The sequence below is a fragment of the Heptranchias perlo genome, chromosome 15 (genome assembly GCF_035084215.1).
Source record: "Heptranchias perlo isolate sHepPer1 chromosome 15, sHepPer1.hap1, whole genome shotgun sequence".
In the NCBI taxonomy this organism is placed as follows: Eukaryota; Metazoa; Chordata; class Chondrichthyes; order Hexanchiformes; family Hexanchidae; genus Heptranchias; species Heptranchias perlo.
In genome coordinates, this window is record NC_090339.1 from 35,301,487 (window position 1) to 35,316,178 (window position 14,692).

Genomic DNA, 14,692 nt, shown 5'->3' on the forward strand with positions numbered 1-14,692 from the left:
GGTTGAGATACTGGATGGACTAAAAATTGAAAGAGGTACTAGAAAGGCTAGCTGTAAAGTAGATAAATCACCCAGTTCGGATGGGATGCATCCTAGGTAGCAGAGGGAGGTAAGGGTGGAAATTGGAGAGGTGCTGGCCATAATCCTCCAATCCTCCTTAGATATGGGGGTTGTGCCAGAGGACTGGACAATTACAAATGTTACACCCTTGTTCAAAAAAGGGTGTAATAATAAACCCGACAACTACAAGCCAGTCAGTTTAACCTCAGTGGTGGGGAAGCTTTTAGAAATGATAATCCAGGGCAAAGTTAATAGTCACTTGGACAAGTGTGGACTAATAAAAGGAAAGCCAGCACGGATTTGTTCAAAGGCAAATCGTGTTTAACTAACTTGATTGAGTTTTTTGATGAGGTAAGAGAGGGTTGATGACAGCAATGCGGTTGATGTGGTGTATATGGACTATCAAAAGGCGTTTGATGAAGTGCCACATAATAGGCTTGTCAGCAAAACTGAAGCCCATGGAATAAAAGGGGCAGTGGCAGTATGGATACGAAATTGGCTAAGTGACAAGAAACAGTAGAGGTGAAAGGTTGTTTTTCGGACTGGAGAAAGGTATATACAGTGGTGTTCCCCAGGGGTCAGTACTGGAACCACTGCTTTTTTTGATATATATTAATGACTTAGACTTGGGTGTACAGGGCACAATTTCAAAGTTTGCAGATGAAACAAAACTTGGAAGTGTAGCAAACAGTGAGGAGGATAGTAATAGACTTCAAGAGGACATAGACAGGCTGGTGGAATGGGCCGACACATGGCAGATTAATTTTAACGCAGAGAAGTGCAAAGTGATACATTTTGACAGGATGAACAAGGAGGGGCAAAATAAACTAAAGGGTACAATTCTAAAGAGGATGCAGGAGCAGAGAGACCTAGGGGTATATCTGCACAATTCTTTGAAGGTGGCAGGACAGGTTGAACAAGTGGTTAAAAAAGCATATGGGATCCTGGGCTTTATAGATAGAAGCATAGAGTACAAAAGCAAGGAAGTTACATATGAAACTGGTTCAGCCACAACTGGAGTATTGTGTCCAATTTTGGGCATCGCACTTGAGGAAGGTTGTGAAGGCCTTAAGGAGGGTGCAGAAAAGATTTACTAGAATGGTATCAGGGATGAGGGACTTCAGTTACGTGGATAGACGGAGAGGCTGGGGTTGTTCTCCTCAGAGCAGAGGTGGTTAAGAATAGATTTGACAGAGGTGTTCAAAATCATGAAAGATTTAGATAAAGAGAAACTGTTCCCATTGGCGGAAGGGCGGAGAACCAGACGACACAGATTTAAGGTGATTGGCAAAAGAACCAAAGGCGACATGAGGAAAAACTTTTTTATGCAGCGAGTAGTTATGATCTGCAATGCGATGCCTGAAAGGGCGGTGAAAGCAGATTCAATCGTGGCTTTTAAAAAGGAATTGGATAAATACTTGAAGGGGGGAAAAATTTACAGGGCTAAGGGGAAAGAGAGGGGGAAATGGGGCTAATTGGATTGCTCTTACAAAGAGTCGGCATGGACTCGATGGGTCGAATAGCCTCCTTCTGTGCTGTAACCATTCTATGAACATACACAGAGACTTGACCTGTGGAAGGCTGCCATTTCCATGGAACCACAACCCAACGCAAGTTACTTCTTTCAGGTGGGAGAAAGGGGGAGACTTTTTTGAAGGGATCATGCTGTACATCATCGTTGCCATTCTGAATCCAAACCATGAGGCTACACCAGTATGCACTTAATGCAGTATCATTGAAATTACTAGTTTGGGAAAACAAATACAACTTTTTTTTAAAAATTCGTTCATGGGATGTGGGCGTTGCTGGCAAGGCCAGCATTTATTGCCCATCCCTAATTGCCCTTCAGAAGGTGGTGGTGAGCCCGTGCAGCCCTTGTGATGAAGGTTCTCTCACAGTGCTATTAGGTAGGGAGTTCCAGGATTTTGACCCAGCGACGATGAAGGAACGGCGATATATTTCCAAGTCAGGATGGTGTGTGACTTGGAGGGGAACGTGCAGGTGGTGTTGTTCCCACGTGCCTGCTGCCCTTGTCCTTTTAGGTGGTAGAGGTCTCGGATTTGGGAGGTGCTGTCGAAGAAGCCTTGGCGAGTTGCTGCAGTGCATCCTGTGAATGGTACACACTGCAGCCACGGTGCGCCGGTGGTGAAGGGAGTGAATGTTTAGGGTGGTAGATGGGGTGTCAATCAAGCGGGCTGCTTTGTCTTGGATGGTGTCGAGCTTCTTGAGTGTTGTTGGAGCTACACTCATCCAGGCAAATGGAGAGTATTCAATCACACTCCTGATTTGTGCCTTGTAGATGATGAAAAGGCTTTGGGGAGTCTGGAGGTGAGTCACTCGCCCCAGAATACCCAGCCTCTGACCTGCTCTTGTAGCCACATTATTTATGTGGCTGGTCTAGTTAAGTTTCTGGTCAATGGTGACCCCCAGGAGGTGGGGGAATTCAGCGATGGTATTGCCGTTGAATGTCATGGGGAAGTGGTTAGACTCTCTCTTGTTGGAGATGGTTATTGCCTGGCACTTGTCTGGCGCGAATGTTACTTGCCACTTATCAGCCCAAGCCTGGATGTTGTCCAGGTCTTGCTGCATGCAGGCATGGACTGCTTCATTATTTGAGGGGTTGCGAATGGAACTGAACACTGTGCAATCATCGGTGAACATCCCCATTTCTGACCTTATGATGGAGGGAAGGTCATTGATGAAGCAGTTGAAGATGGTTGGGCCTAGGACACTACCCTGAGGAACTCCTGCAGCAATGTCCTGGGGTTGAGATGATTGGCCTCCAACAATCACTACCATCTTCCTTTGTGCTAGGTATGACTCCAGCCACTGGAGAGTTTTCCCCGATTCCCACTGACTTCAATTTTACTAGGGCTCCTTGGTGCCACACTCGGTCAAATGCTGCCTTGATGTCAAGGGCAGTCACTCTCACCTCACCTCTGGAATTCAGCTCTTTTGTCCATGTTTGGACCAAGGCTGTAAAGAGGTCTGGAGCGAGTGGTCGTGGCGGAACTCAAACTGAGCATCGGTGAGCAGGTTATTGGTGAGTAAGTGCTGCTTGATAGCACTTAGTCGACACCTTCCATCGCTTTGCTGATGATTGAGAGTAGTCTGATGCGGCGGTAATTGGCCGGATTGGATTTGTCCTTTTTGTGGGCAGGACATACCTGGGCAATTTTCCACATTGTCGGGTAGATGCCAATGTTTTAGCAGGTGGCTGAAAAATGGATCTTTACTGCTGTAAAATTCTGTGGGCCAGCATTCCAGCTATACATTTAACACCATTTTAAATTAAAAAGCCTCAAGCTAAAATTGATGCAAATTGCTCCTTTAGATAATTACAGCTCCTTTAGATAATTACAGAGAAGTCTGAGGCTCATTAATGCAACTCCCTAACCTGTACAGTACAGCAGTGTTGAGCAGGTTAGCAAATAATCACCTATGAAAGAATCCATTGCCTTCATGGTGTTAACATTTGACCTGAAAATCTGAAATGGAAGTGAAATTATCCTGAAGAAAGGATCTAAGGAGAATCTCCGCATATCTGGTCCGTAAATTTCAGTAAAATTAATGGGGGGGGGGGAATTTCATACTATGGCCACTTGAACTATGAAAAGAATCAATTACCAATTTGGGGTTGTCTCTGGAGAGAAGGTTAAGACTAACACTAAGGTGAAGTACTGGTCATGGCAGGACGAATATCATGTATGCATTTCGCACATTAAAAGTTTAAGAGGGATTTTTCCAATAGCGTATCGATAATGCACTGAATAAGTCTAGCGACAGCATTGATGGTCTAACTCAATTGTTTGGAAAATGTTCAGATGCAGAATTATTGATCAACAGGAAATATTACGTTTAGGTCAATAAGCAACAAATAGGAAATTAGCAATAGGCAGCACTGACCTCTGACTGCAGTGCTGTTGTGCACTGGCAGATCAGAATTTAATCTCACAGCCCATTTTAGTGACCCCATGATCTAACTATTAAAATTATGTTTCTGATTGAGAACGCTATGCAGCAAGGCCACGTTTCTCCGGGAACCACTGTGTGAATCTACAAACTAAAAATAAATGGTATGGACTTGGGTACAGGGGCACAATAAAAATAGGTAATGTGATTAACTGTAGAAAGAATTGAAAATGATTTCAGGCAGAAAGTTAGCATATTGGGCGGTTGGATGTGAAATAAAATGTAATGCGGAAAAAGGTGAGATTATACATTTTGGGAGGAAGAATAAGGAGAGAAAATATATACGAAATGGTAAAACTTTTAAAAGAGTATTAGAGCAGAGAAACTAAGGGATTCAGATACAAAAATCCTTAAAAGTGCAAGGACAATTTGAAGCTGTTTAAAAAGTGTATAGGACCCTAGGCTTTAATAAATAGCATTGATAGCTCTAATCTAGTTCTACCTTTGCGGTATTAACCTGCATGTCAGTCTGTCCTGTTACCAGAAGCACAAACATAATATACTGCCCTGCTGTTCACGACCCTACTATTTTTATTTCATGAAGTACTGACCTAAATAATGAATTCCTTAAAAAAACATGTTTTTAACGTGAAGCAGTTTTCCCATTCTCAGATCAAAAAAGACTGACCTTTCATCAGGCACGTGGACAGAAGAGTTTGTGAAGACTGGACACAAGCACACTATCCCCAACCAGCGACTGACGTCACAGTGCAGACATGAGGAAGTCTTATTACCTCAACCAAGATTGCCACAATCAATTAATTCATCCAGATATCAAAAAATACCTATTTCAAATATTACTTCCACAAAAGTAAACCCAATCTTTCCAGGAACACGCTACTAAAATCAGTCCCAGAGCTCCCACTGCAGTCAGTCACTGTTCTACTCTCTAGAGTAGAAACACTGCTGGCAATGCAGCAGCGGTGGATGTCAATTGCAATATTCGTCTAACAGTACTCAGTGCATGTGACATGAAGCATAATATGTATTTTGCATATGTGATTCAGGACCATTAGTATCAGCATTATCCAAAAACCAGTGCACACAATTTATAAAAGAATAACCTGGAGTTACAAGAGTTGATTTTAACTTTGGATGCAGGGCGGGAGGGAAATCCCCCTGGAGTGCAGGCCACTAACTCAGAGGCCTCACTTAAATACTCCCAGGCCTCACTTAAATATTCCACCACTGTCTCTTGCCCATATCCATGAGAGCGACGACAGGACCGACAGACGGGAGCGGAAATTGGGTCGGGAGCCCAAGGGCCTATCCGCAGCATGAAGTTAGTGCTGCAGAGGGGGGTTTCCCTAGGTGCTGGTGCTAAGAGGGAGAGACCAGGCTGGTGCTGGAGGCCCAAGGGCTCTTTGTGGGGCTCGGAGAATTACTTCTGCTCCTCTTGCTTATCTTGGCCGCTTCGTTGTCTCCTGCCAGGGTTGCTGTCAGGTTTGGGCTCCTGAGATTTTGAGTTAAAATGGCACTGTGGTTTCGATTTCATCATCAGGCCATGAGTTTTACATGTGAAGTAGGTCTAGGGTGGGCAGCCCTCCAATGACTGTTCTGAGGTCAGTTAAGATGGTGGGGGCATGTGAACGCATTGAGGATGCGCGGGACCCCCACCCACGGCGTTCCAGACGGGCGGGCAGGGTTAAAATCAACCCTATGAAGTCTGAAGGACTGAACATAACCTCAGAGTTGTGCTCAATAAGGGAAAAGAATCTGCTAAAATCATGTCTCTGCAGTTCAGGACAGAGAAAACCCCATGGATTGGGTTTACAGCCTCAAAACAGTGCTTATGAACCATACGACCCATTGTGTCTGTGCCATGTCTTTGCTAAAGCAATCCAAAATTAATCGCACTGCCCTAATCTCCCCCCATAGCCCTGTATTTTCCTCAGCTTCTAATATTTGTCTATCTTCCGTTAAAAGATGCAACAAAGGAAATCGGTACATAGAATATCTGCTGAAATGCTGAAAGGAGGTGGAAAGGCATGCACTAAAGCCCTACACGAGTTGATACTTGATGCCTGGAAGCAAGAGGTCATTTCTGAAGATTGGAAGGGTGGAGTAAAAATCCAACCTGTAAATGCAAAGGCAGCAAAACCATATGCAGAAACTACTAGAGGAATGACCCACCTGTCATTCCTGGAAAAGCCTTTGCACACACAATTCTTGGAAGGACTTTAAAATCTACTCTTAAGTAAGAAACTACTACGGCAAAGTGGATTCATGCTTAGCATGGGTGGCCGACATCAATTTGAAGGCAGCGTTTGATCTGACAGACAGGAACTCAATTTGGTTACTTCTAAAGCGACGAGGTACTCCGATAAATTGGTCCAACTCATTCAACTCCTATGGTACAGACAATGGTACAACAAGTTGCGTGTGCGTAAACAGTGATACCAGCACCTTCTTTGAAACAGGATCTGGAGTTTGACATGGATATATTAAATCGGCCTTGAGCTGTTTCTGCTACCCGGAGACTGCATCTTGGAGCACACTATTGGTCAAAGCATGAAAGGCGCTGAACTAGGTTTGGAAACATTCACTGCCTTTAACTATGCGGACAACATTGCCATTCTTGTGGTAATGCTAGAGATAGTAAATCTGGCACAGAGTATCCTCAAAGATGAGGCTGCACCATTAGGCTTTGAGCTCAACTGGCAGAAAACCAAAATGCATTACTCATGTATGCTGACGACACCCAGCTCTACCTCACCACCACCTCTCTCCACCCCTCCACTGTCTCTCATTGTCACACTGCTTATCCACCACAGTACTAGATGAGCAAAACTTTCCTACAACTAAATATTGGGCTGATCGAAGCCATTGTCTTTGGTCCCTGCGGCAAACTCCGTTCCCAACACCATCCCTCTCCCTGGTCACTGTCTGAGGCTGAACCTCGGCGTCCTATCTGACCCTGAGGTGAGCTTATGACCACGTATCTGCTCCATCATCAAGAACGCCTACTTCCACCTCCGTAACATCGCCCCTGCCTGAGCTCATCTGCTGCTGAAACCCTCATCCATGCCTTAGTTACCTCTAGACTTGACTATTCCAATGCTCTCCTGGCTGGCCTCCCATCTTCCACCCACCATAAACTTGAGCTCATCCAAAACTCTGCTGCCCGTATCATAACTCGCACAAAGTCCCGTTCTCCCATCACCCCTGTGCTTGCTGACCTACATTGGATCCCAGTCCGAGAACGCCTTGATTTTAAAATTCTCATCCTTGTTTTCAAATCCCTCCATGGTCTCACTCCTCCCTATCTCTGCAACCTCCTCCAGCCCTACAACCCTCCAAGATCTCTACGCTCCTCCAATTCTTGCCTCTCGCACATCCCTGATTTTAATCATTCCTCCCCTGGCTGCCGTGCCTTCAGCTGCCTAGACCATAAGCCCTGGAATTCCCTCCCTAAACCTCTCCGTCTCTCACTCCTCCTTTAAGACACTTCTTAAAACCTCTCCCTTTGACCAAGCTTTTGGTCACCTCTAATATCTCCTTACATGGCTCAGTGTCAAATTTTATTTGATAATGCTCCTGTGAAGCACCTTGGGACATTTTATTCCGTTAAAGGTGCTATATAAATGCGAGTCGTTGTTGTTGAGTTGCAAATCCTCTAGTTTCTACCACTGAACATTGAAACCAGAAATGTCAAATATCAGTTCAGAGAAAAAAAATTATACCGAAAAGGTCAACTCTCCCATATTTTCTCGACGAATGCTGCCTGACCTGCTGTGTATTTCCAGCATTTTCTGTTTTTGTGTCAGCTCTTCATCCAGGAGAGGGGAAATTGGCACACAACCGGTTGTCCCAATGTGGAGAAATCTACTCGAGACAGATTGCGATACACTTTGATGTCCTAGACATCCAAATCCAATCCTTCATACTTACTAGACAGAAACAGCTTAATCCAGGTTCTCCTTGGAAGAACTTTGGCAGAGATGTGTGCTGTGAGGCTAACTCCTCCTCAATAATAAAGAAAGACTTGCATTTATATAGCACCCATCAAAACCTAAGCGCTTTACAGCCAATGAAGTATTTTTGAAGTGCAGTCACTACTGTAATGTAGGGAAATGCAGCCTATTTGCACACAGCAAGGTCCCACAAACAGCAATGAGAATGACCAGATAATCTGTTTTAGTGATGTTGGTTGAGGGAGAACTCCATAGTGCCGTGGGATCTTTTGCATCCACCTAAGGCAGACAGGTTTAATGTCTCATCCGAAAAGCAGCACCCTCCAACAGTGCAGCACTCACTGCACTGAAGTGTCAGCCTAAATTTTGTGCCCAAGACTCTGGAGTGGGACTTGAACCCATAACTCTGACTACCCACTGAGCCACAGCTAACACTGCTAGTACTAAATGCCAGGTCAGTGTATGCTAGCCATTCCTGCAACTTTTTTCCTCTGCCACAATTCCCTCAGTTGGGTCCTGGGTCTGTTGTAAGCCTGGATGTTCTATACTTTGGAGACATGCCTTATAAGGCATACACTTATCCTGCATTAGGACTTTGCTGTCATTAAAGAAATTTCAAAAAGACTAAAGTACCCTTTTTTCCCTTTATCACAGACCTGAAGGGTAAAAGACAAAAGGTCCCAACAACTGGAAGTGGAGTGAAAGAATGAGGGAGAATACTAGCCACTAAAAATGAGCAGCGAAGAGGAAGGAAAGGGAAAGAGCTCCAGACATCTCTCCATCAGGTTGATCATTGTGAAAACATTTGCCTGAGGAAGGAGGAAATCTCCGAAAGCTTGTGAATTTAAAATAAAATTGCTGGACTATAACTTGGTGTTGTAAAATTGTTTACAATTGTGAAAGGTGGGGGGGGGGGGGGGGGGGAAAGTCTCCTTCAGCGAGGTCATCGATCCCAGACCCGAGGCTCAACTGGGCGGGTTCCCGGGCCTCTATGCGAACTAGCTCATTAAGAACAGGGCCTTGCAGTCACAGGAAAGACCACTGCCTCAGTACCAGACTGAAGCCAAATGAAAGGCCCGGATGCTACCACCCGCCGCTCTGCCCTCGCTTGCGGCAAACCTGTTTAGCTCACTACAGTCCGAGGCTCATCTCCAGGGCCTAGCGCCGCTCACTCACCGCTCTGTTCGCCCAGGAAGACGAGCTTAAACTTGCGCAAAGGATTGCCGAACTCTCCACCGCCGCCGGACATAATGATCGTGCTAAATGCGAAACAAGGCGAGCGAAACCGTCCGAACACCAAGGCAAGCCCGTCACCGCAGCAACAAGTGCGTCACTTCCGCCAGCGCCTGGTAACCCCACCCCTGTACGTTCACGATAAAGGTGTGACTACCCCCACGTTGCTATGGCGATCATACTAGGTTACGCTGTCGACTTGACCCCCCCCATTTTTTCAGGGGAGGAAAGGGGTTGGGCTGGTGTTCAAGAAGAGGAAAGCAACGTGAGGGAGGGAAAGGAATTTTTGTCTGAATTCACATCTGTATAGACATACTTCTACAGCAAAGGCGCTATATAAATGCAAGTTATGTTTTGTTGGGATGAGGGAGGAGTGACCACTCCCATAGGGGGGCCTGCGAAGCAGAGAGGATCTAGGTCAGCGCAATAACGGCCAGGAATTGAACAGGGAACCCTTATATCTGTACTTCGATTTACTGGAATGTAGCATATACTGCCACGTTGTCTTCATTAGGTGGAAGAATAACATTATCAGTAGCTTAGGCTATAAACTAATAGATAAATTTATTAAACGTAAAAAGTAAAATAACAGTACTGAGTGCTAACATGTATACAGTAATTACAAATGTTTACTGATTTTCTCAGTGTCATAAAGGCATATCTGCTGTATTAATCTTCAATAATAAGACTAATCCTCGAAACATGCACACCTACTCTGTTCTTCCACATCATCAAACCTCCCATTCAAAGTATAATTTTAACTTTTTAAAATCAAAATGTACCACCTCACACATCAAATTCCTTCAACCATTTTTTTGCCCAATCCACCATCTTGCAGCTTCCTTTAGTCATCAGAATTACTTGCTATACCTCCTATTAATGTCTGCAAAGTTGGATACTAATTCTTGTTCAAATAAACATGACAAGTCAAGTTTCAAAAACTCTATTGAGATGAAATTTATATTGAGTTTTTTTTTAAAAAATGAGTGAGAAAAAAGTGACTGAGTACTAATTATACACCTGTTGTTGCTTTTGCTTTGTGCTCTATAAACTTTAGAAAGTGTATTAAGCTGATAAAGAGAGGAACAGACTCGTGTCAGAGAGGGTGAGAAAGGGGATCAGAGTGAGTGTGTCTTTGTTCATGTTAATGGTAGTTCAATTATCAAAAATAGTTGAAGTTTGAAACCAATTAATCATCTCATCTGTTTTGCTGATAGTCAAAAATGGTAAATGCTAATTGCTTACACCTCTGTGACAGATTCTAATTGCTAACATCTATGAGACATAGTCAGATGGGGAGAGGGACTCACACAGATAGAAAAAGGTAGATGGATCATGGGGGTGATTTTAAACCCCAAGAACGGGTGGGTTGGGGACGGGTTGGAGTTAAAATGTTATTTTTTTGGATCACAACTGCAAAATTTTCGGACTTTGCATTCCCAATGCAAAGCCTGTACTTTTCTGCACCAACGTTAAACCCGGAAATAAAGCCTGTAGTCGCAACCCAAAAAACAACTATTTTCAACTCCCACCAGCCCCCAACCTACCCGTTCTTGGGGTTTAAAATCACCCCCCATGTCTTTCCGCCTAATTTGATTTTCAACAAAAATTAAGTTGAATTTTGAAAGCAAGCACAGCCTCTTTGAAGGAAACAGATGAAAAGGGAGAATAGAAGGTGGGAGGATGCTTCTGGCCTCTTGTCACTTGCCCTTGGAGGTGGTGAGTGGAAATGGGGGGGGGGGGGCAGTGAATAGAGGATTAAAGGTGAGCTGAGTGACGGTGGAGAAAGGGGGACAGGAGAATACAAGGGTTGAGCAGGTATTTCAAATGGGAAAAGGTGGGGTCATGATTGGAGTGAGGGGCTGGTAGGAAGGGGCAGGGTAGTGGGAAGATGAAGGATAAGTGATGGGATGGGGTTGAAGAGTAAGGCGAAACAAGTGATTGGGAGAGGGGGTAGGAAAGGAGTCACTGAGGGTCACATTTTTCACCCCTAATGCGGCTTGCAGCCTTTGACAGCTCCTTTCTCTGCCACACCATGTCAAGCCTCCCATCACTTCCCACCTGAAAAGAAAGAAGAAAATACATAGAGAAGTAGAAGAAAATAGAGTGAGGTAAAAAGAAGAGTTAGATGGGGAGAAGTAGCAGAGAAGGAGTAGAAAAAGAGAGAGAGTGAAACACAAAACAACAACTTGCATTTATATAGTGCCTTTAACGTAGCAAAATGTCCCAAGGCGCTTCACAGGAGCGTTATCAAACAAAATTTGACATCGAGCCACATATTAGGACAGGTGACCAAAAACTTGATCAAACAGATAGGTGAGCTGAGTGACGGTGGAGAAAGGGGGACAGGAGAATACAAGGGTTGAGCAGGTATTTCAAATGGGAAAAGGTGGGGTCATGATTGGAGTGAGGGGCTGGTAGGAAGGGGCAGGGTAGTGGGAAGATGAAGGATAAGTGATGGGATGGGGTTGAAGGGTAAGGCGAAACAAGTGAGGTAGAGAGGCGGAGAGGTTTAGGGAGGGTATTCCAGAGCTTAGGGCCTAGGCAGCTGAAGGCACGGCCACCAATGGTGGAGTGATTAAAATCATGGATGCACAAAAGGCCAAAATTGGAGGAGCGCAGAAATCTCGGAGGGTTGTAAGGCTGGTTGTAAGGAGGTTACAGAGGTAAGGAGGGGCAAGGCTATGGAGGAATTTGAAAGGCAGATGAAGCGCAACCACTATAAGCTCTCTTGACAGCCAATGAAGATATTTGCCTAGCTCTCTCCAGAGCTGCTATAAAATGGCAGAACTCCTATCTCAACCTTTCTATATAATAGTTCCATCCCATAATCACAAAAATCCTCCCAGTCAAACCTGTTGCCAAATCTTTAGGAGAAGAGTAAGAGGTCGCAGTTCGGGAGAGGAGGTCAGAGGTCGGGTGAAGAGGTCGCAGTTTGGGAGAAGAGTTTGGAGGCCAGGTGAAGTGTCGGTGGGGGGGAGCATCTACCATTGGTGGGGGGTGGCAGCTGATCACAGGAGTCCGATCGCGCCAGGTGAGCTTGTTGGGCCTAGATGAAGCACTCCTGCTCCTCATGGCCCACAATAATGGCACTCACCTCATGGATCCAACCTTTCTCGCCTGCTTTCACCTGATGGGAATCAGAAGCCATGGGAAACCCGTGCAAGTCATAACTTACAAAAAATTAAGTGCATCAACTATCGCAATGAGGTGCATTGCCGCTTTAACAATCAGCCCTCTGGCATTAAGTGAGGACGGGACTTTCAGCTTTCTGATGCATGTGGGTTAAACCCGGAAGTGGGTGCTTTGGAGCCTGGTTGCTGTCTCACTTCAAAAACTAGTCATTTTTACCTCCCACCCACCCCCAACCTACCCGTTCTTTAGGGTTAAAATTACCCCCCTTGTCTCTGAGAAAGTAGATATACATAGAAAAACCCTCCCCTGTAGGTCTATAAGATGGGGAGGGGCTCAATGTAATTGTGAGCTATCAATCACTGTTTTACCTGTGAGCGGAGCCTCCGAATTATCAGCCTAGGCTGTGCAAAAGGAATACAATGATGCCTGACCCCTCAAAGAATCACAAAGAGTGCTTCATTCACAATGGCCTGAAATGTTTGAGATTGTGCACAATCATCATATACTAATTTACACTCCAAATCACTAGGGTAACTGGCCTTGTTTCAGGTCTCTGGCTTACTGATGGGAAGAAATACTGAAATTAACATTAAAGAAGTATGTATGGTAAAAAAAAAATCCATCTCAAGCAACACAGACAAAATTAAATTGTTACAATGGCACCGTATTTTCATAATTGGATCTCCTGACACTAAGTGTAAGGTAATTTTTTTTATTGTTTTAAAGATAAATTGAACTTTTAATTTTGGAAGCAGTTGCAAATTAATGAAACAAGTGTGGCCTCAACTGATGAAATCAGGAGTCAAGGGCAGCCGTAAATTAAATAAATAAATAAAGCTTCAAGGCATTGAGTGGGCCAGCCATGATTTGGGGCTTCTGTTCCCCCATAGGAATATAGGCTGGGGCCAACAATTTTTTTTTAATCTTTCCCCTACACTTTTGCAAGCAATAGAAAGTGCAAGGCATGTTCGCAGTGGAGCACCTTAACACCTTTCATTTAGTACTTGCAAGTTTCACCTTCAAGTTAGTCATGCCACAACAAAGACCAGGCTATCCCTTTTGCTCAGTGGTGGCTGTGGGAGGGAGATGCTGTGGTCACAGGGGTGCTGTGTCAAGTACTCTAATATTCTTCACTCTGTCCTACTATTAAACAATCAGGTGGAAATAGGAATGAAATATCACTTGAAAACATCTGCAGGTTGTGAACTGTCTAAGAGAGATTGTTCCAAATATACCAAAAGCCTCCAAATATAAAGACCTCCTCCAATGCAGAGAGATTTTTAATACAGGGAGAATCCACAAAATATAGACTTCCCCATAATAGAGGCTCCATAAGAACAATATCCCCAAATAGAAAAAACAAAACATGTCGATCATCATCTGAAACTTTAGGTTAACATTTCAGATACAGATGTTTGTCAGTTCTGATGAAAGGTTTCTACACCTCAAAATAAAGGAAGAATTTAGTAATGCTTGATATTTTTCAGTGCTCTATAAATTCTGGATAACTACCTGAGTACTGGAAGATAGCAAATATAGAACCAATATTCAAAAAAGTAAGGCAGGAACCTGGCAATTACAGGTCAGTTAGCCTAACATCCATAGGGAAAAAAAAGCTTGTGGGCTTTGGATGCCATAAATGACCAATGAAAGGAATAGGCAGCATGGTTTTAGTGGTTATAGGTAATACCTTACAAACCTGGAATTCTTTGAGTCCAGTAGATATAATTTACTTTGATTTTCAAAAGGCATTAGACAACTTTGCTCATGTGATACTGGTAAGGAAGCTTAAGGCTCTTGGATTAGTTGATCCATTGGTGGGAATTTTAACACCTAGGTGAAAAAGTGACCTAATGAGTCTCCTGCCCATCCAGGAGAGGCAGCGAGAGGCCCAACCAATTTTAATGGCCAGGCCTCATCAACTTGCTGCTGGCCAACTACCTGACCAAAACGCTGGGAGGTCGGTGGGAGGCGGTGGAAAGTTCAGAGGCCCCCCGTCAGGCCTAAGGTAAATGTGGGGCAGGGGTTCCGGTGTGGTCGACGGTTCAGGAGGAAGAGGGGAGTCCGGACAGGGGAGGCCTACACTACCTTTGTGGGCCACAAGAGCACTCCTGCTCCTTCAAATGAAGGTTTTAAACTTACCTGTTCGACGGTCTGACCAGGTTCTTGCTGTCGGGGTAGCCACTGCAGGTGGCCCGCTGACATCCTGGTTAAAATGGCGCCGGGGTCCTATTGGTATAATATGCCTCTGATTTGCATTAATGTGTGATGCTCCTGCCTAACTTAGGTGGACACTTCATACACCTGAAAAATCAGGCATTTTAAAATCGCAACGGATTGGCGACAGAGTGGGTAATTCACCCATTCCATTTTTAATG

General features: G+C 44.5%; 1 protein-coding gene across 2 annotated transcripts in view; it reads right to left on the minus strand.

The window, feature by feature from the left end:
* Positions 1–9,291, minus strand: part of rab41 (RAB41, member RAS oncogene family) — a 43,538-nt gene extending 34,247 nt beyond the window's left edge. For both annotated transcript variants that reach the window (XM_067997059.1, XM_067997058.1), the window contains exon 1: positions 9,123–9,291. In XM_067997059.1, coding sequence (XP_067853160.1) covers positions 9,123–9,195 — 73 coding nt within the window. In that variant the 5' untranslated portion in view covers positions 9,196–9,291. The remainder of the gene's footprint in view (positions 1–9,122) is intronic.
* Between the last annotated feature and the right edge of the window lie 5,401 nt (positions 9,292–14,692).